Source organism: Garra rufa, chromosome 1, assembly GCF_049309525.1.
Source record: "Garra rufa chromosome 1, GarRuf1.0, whole genome shotgun sequence".
Taxonomy (NCBI): Eukaryota; Metazoa; Chordata; class Actinopteri; order Cypriniformes; family Cyprinidae; genus Garra; species Garra rufa.
In genome coordinates, this window is record NC_133361.1 from 31,328,853 (window position 1) to 31,331,774 (window position 2,922).

At 40.3% G+C, this 2,922-nt stretch overlaps 1 protein-coding gene across 1 annotated transcript in view; it reads right to left on the reverse strand.

Annotated features, from left to right (window-relative positions):
- Positions 1–253: 253 nt before the first annotated feature.
- Positions 254–2,922, reverse strand: part of lfng (LFNG O-fucosylpeptide 3-beta-N-acetylglucosaminyltransferase) — an 8,586-nt gene continuing 5,917 nt past the window's right edge. The window contains 5 exon segments of the mRNA XM_073838777.1: positions 254–1,884; positions 2,386–2,471; positions 2,560–2,714; positions 2,717–2,724; positions 2,828–2,922. The exon segment at positions 2,828–2,922 is cut by the window's right edge and continues 19 nt beyond it. Of these exon segments, the coding sequence (XP_073694878.1) occupies positions 1,818–1,884; positions 2,386–2,471; positions 2,560–2,714; positions 2,717–2,724; positions 2,828–2,922 (411 nt within the window). The 3' untranslated portion in view covers positions 254–1,817.

Consider the following 2,922-nt stretch of genomic DNA (forward strand, 5'->3'; position numbering starts at 1 on the left):
ACAGTAGAATCAAGTGTATGTAAACTTTTGAATGGGGTCATTATTATTTTCTTCTGTGGACTACATGTAAACATCTTTTATGTGAAATATCTTATTCAGGTCAGTACTAAATAAAAAAATTACATGAATTTTGTACAATCCCTCTTATTTTGGTAAAATAATTAACATTTTGCAGATTCCGCAAGGTGTATAGAAACGTTTGACTTGAACTGTATGTAGTGTGTCTGCTGAAAGAAAACCAACAACAATGCAGTAAAGTTTCTTAGCGAATATGCTGCTTTATTCAAAAGCTGAATGGTGAATTACCAAGGCAGTCCATGGTAACAACATCAGGATTGTGATCCCTGAGAGGACAACATTTGAACAAAGAATCCAGATACTGGAATATAAATTACAGCCATTAGCAAAATTCAGAGCATTAAAAAACATTTTAGAAGAATCATCAGAACTAGGTCTGTTCCATAGGTGACCAAAATGCATATAATATCTAAACAATTATGTACAAATACAATTGTTTTAAAATGGCACAGTACATAAATACTGCTTTTAAATAAAATATACAGGCTCACCCAATATGGGTCATTCCCATAGAGAAACTGCAACTCTGTTAGGATCATTGTTATTGCTCATGTAAAGCTCTCACTTAACATGTTTTGTATAGTTGGCATAGTGATGCCCAACTGTCAGCCGTGAAGGAATGGGGAAAATTGTGGCTCTAAGCCAGACCGCACTGTGCGAAGGAGATCAGAGAACTCAGATCTGTGCTATAAACACGTCTTAAACTTTAGCTGCCATCTGCTTTAACAATGTACATTGTGTTGACAGTGGCCCTGGTGCCAATTCAAAAGAGTAAACGGCATTATGCAATTGCTAGGAGATACTTTACTTGAGCAATCAACAGTTATTTAAACCAAGCTGTGCAACTCCCACTTCAGTATATCTTTGAGCAAAGCTAAATTATAATAATAAATCAAGCCAAAAATATCATACCTATCTGCCAAGATTGTGTGAATGCATTGGCATTAAATAATAATATAAAGATCTAAAAATTTGGGCACTTGATACATTTTCACACAGCTTTAAGATAACAGTTCAGTCACCATAAAATGCCCAGAGGATTTAGGGAGAAAAGTGCTCAATCCTCATACACCACAGATTAAAATAACCTGACAGCATATTTGGAAAATTTGCCTATTGCCAGCACAAAATGTCATAAAAAAAAAACTAACAGCAATAATAATTATAATAACACTGACAATAAATTCACGAAAAAAATGGACCTTCATTTCGTTAATTTTGTCCGGAGTCCTTTAGAACTTAAAATAAAGCACCCATTTTACTTATTTCCTCTGAATATTTCAATAAACCTGAGGGAACGAAACATCCTGAACGGCATTTGGACAGAATAAAATATAAAGTATGCGCTAATCTGCTAATTAGAATTTAAAAACTAAGCATATAAAGCTGGCAAAAGGCTTGGGTATACTAGAAAGTTACATTCTATGAGAATTGCAAATGGGATACAAGCAACAGTAATCACATAAAGCACAGTTGATTGCCTGCAAAGCTTGGCGCTGAAAGCGTCCTTCTGAAAGCCAGGCCCTTCGTAATGTCTGAGTTGGACAGGAAGCCCAGGCACCAGGCAGGAAGGAACTGTTTAAAGGCGGGCCGCACAGCAGCCCAGTATAACCACGGAAGGCCGTGCGCCACTGCAGAGCAAACGCAGCGGCCGCACGGCCCAATACCACACTGGTCCCTCATGCCTTTCAGATACCGAGGCAGTGAGGGACGAGGATACAACAGAGGAGCCGGTCACCTTAATAGGCAACCTGAGGAGGGCACCACGGCGTGTCTGGGTACAGCAGACAGTGCACTGACTTAAACCTGAGGGAGAATAAAAATAGCGGTTAGATATGTACATGCAAACAAATTTTCATAAAAGCAACATCCAAATATGATCTAGAGCAGGGGTCTACAAACTCGGCCCTTGAGGGCCACTGTCCTGCAAAGTTTAGCTCCAACTTGCCTTAACACACCTGCCTGGAAGTTTCTAGCATGCCTAGTAAAACCTTAAGTAGCCAATTCTGGTGTGTTTAATTAAGGTTGAAGCTAAACTCTGCAAGACACCGGCCCTCTAGAACTGATTTTGGAGACCCCTGATCCAGAGCAGAGGTCTTCAACCCTTCTCCTGGAGACCCGCTCTCCTGGAAAGTTTATTTCCAACCTGCTTCAGCACACCTGACTGTGTATTTTCAAGCAATCTTGAGGACCTTGATTGGCTGCTTCAGGTGTTTGATTAGGGTTGTAGCTAAACTCTTCAGTACAGTGGGTCCCCATTAACAGGGTTGAAGACCTCTCATCTAGAGTGTTAAGAAATTGTCTTACCTGGATGGGTCCTCCTCAACAGAGAAAGCCCCTTTCATGTTGATGATATTCCTCTTGTTTTCAAACATTCCATAACTCAATGTAATCTAAATGAAATGACATGAAACACTGCATTAATGCCACCATACTGCATTTTACAGAACTAAAATATGCCTCACCCAAAGAGTTCCTCACCTGTTTGTGTACTTCTGATTTGGACACCTGTTGCAGGTTCTCCAAGTGCGAGTGGAACAAGCTGCTTCGGGTCAAAGGAACCCCAAGGACTGATTCAATGATGTAGCCGATGGTGCAGTCATCAGGAAGACGGATCTTCTCGGCAGTGTTCATGAATGGCCACCGCTGTCGTAAAAAGAATAAAGTAAGTCAACAAAGTCTACTTTAATCTTACAACATTAAATATGCTCTTAGATGCTAAATTAGGATAGTTGAGAGGTTTATGCACCTTGCCCAAGGGCTCATCTTCAAAGCTAGTCCACGGCTGACACAGAAGCCTGCACCTCCTGTAGCAAACCAGAAATTGACAGGTCTCTGCAATGG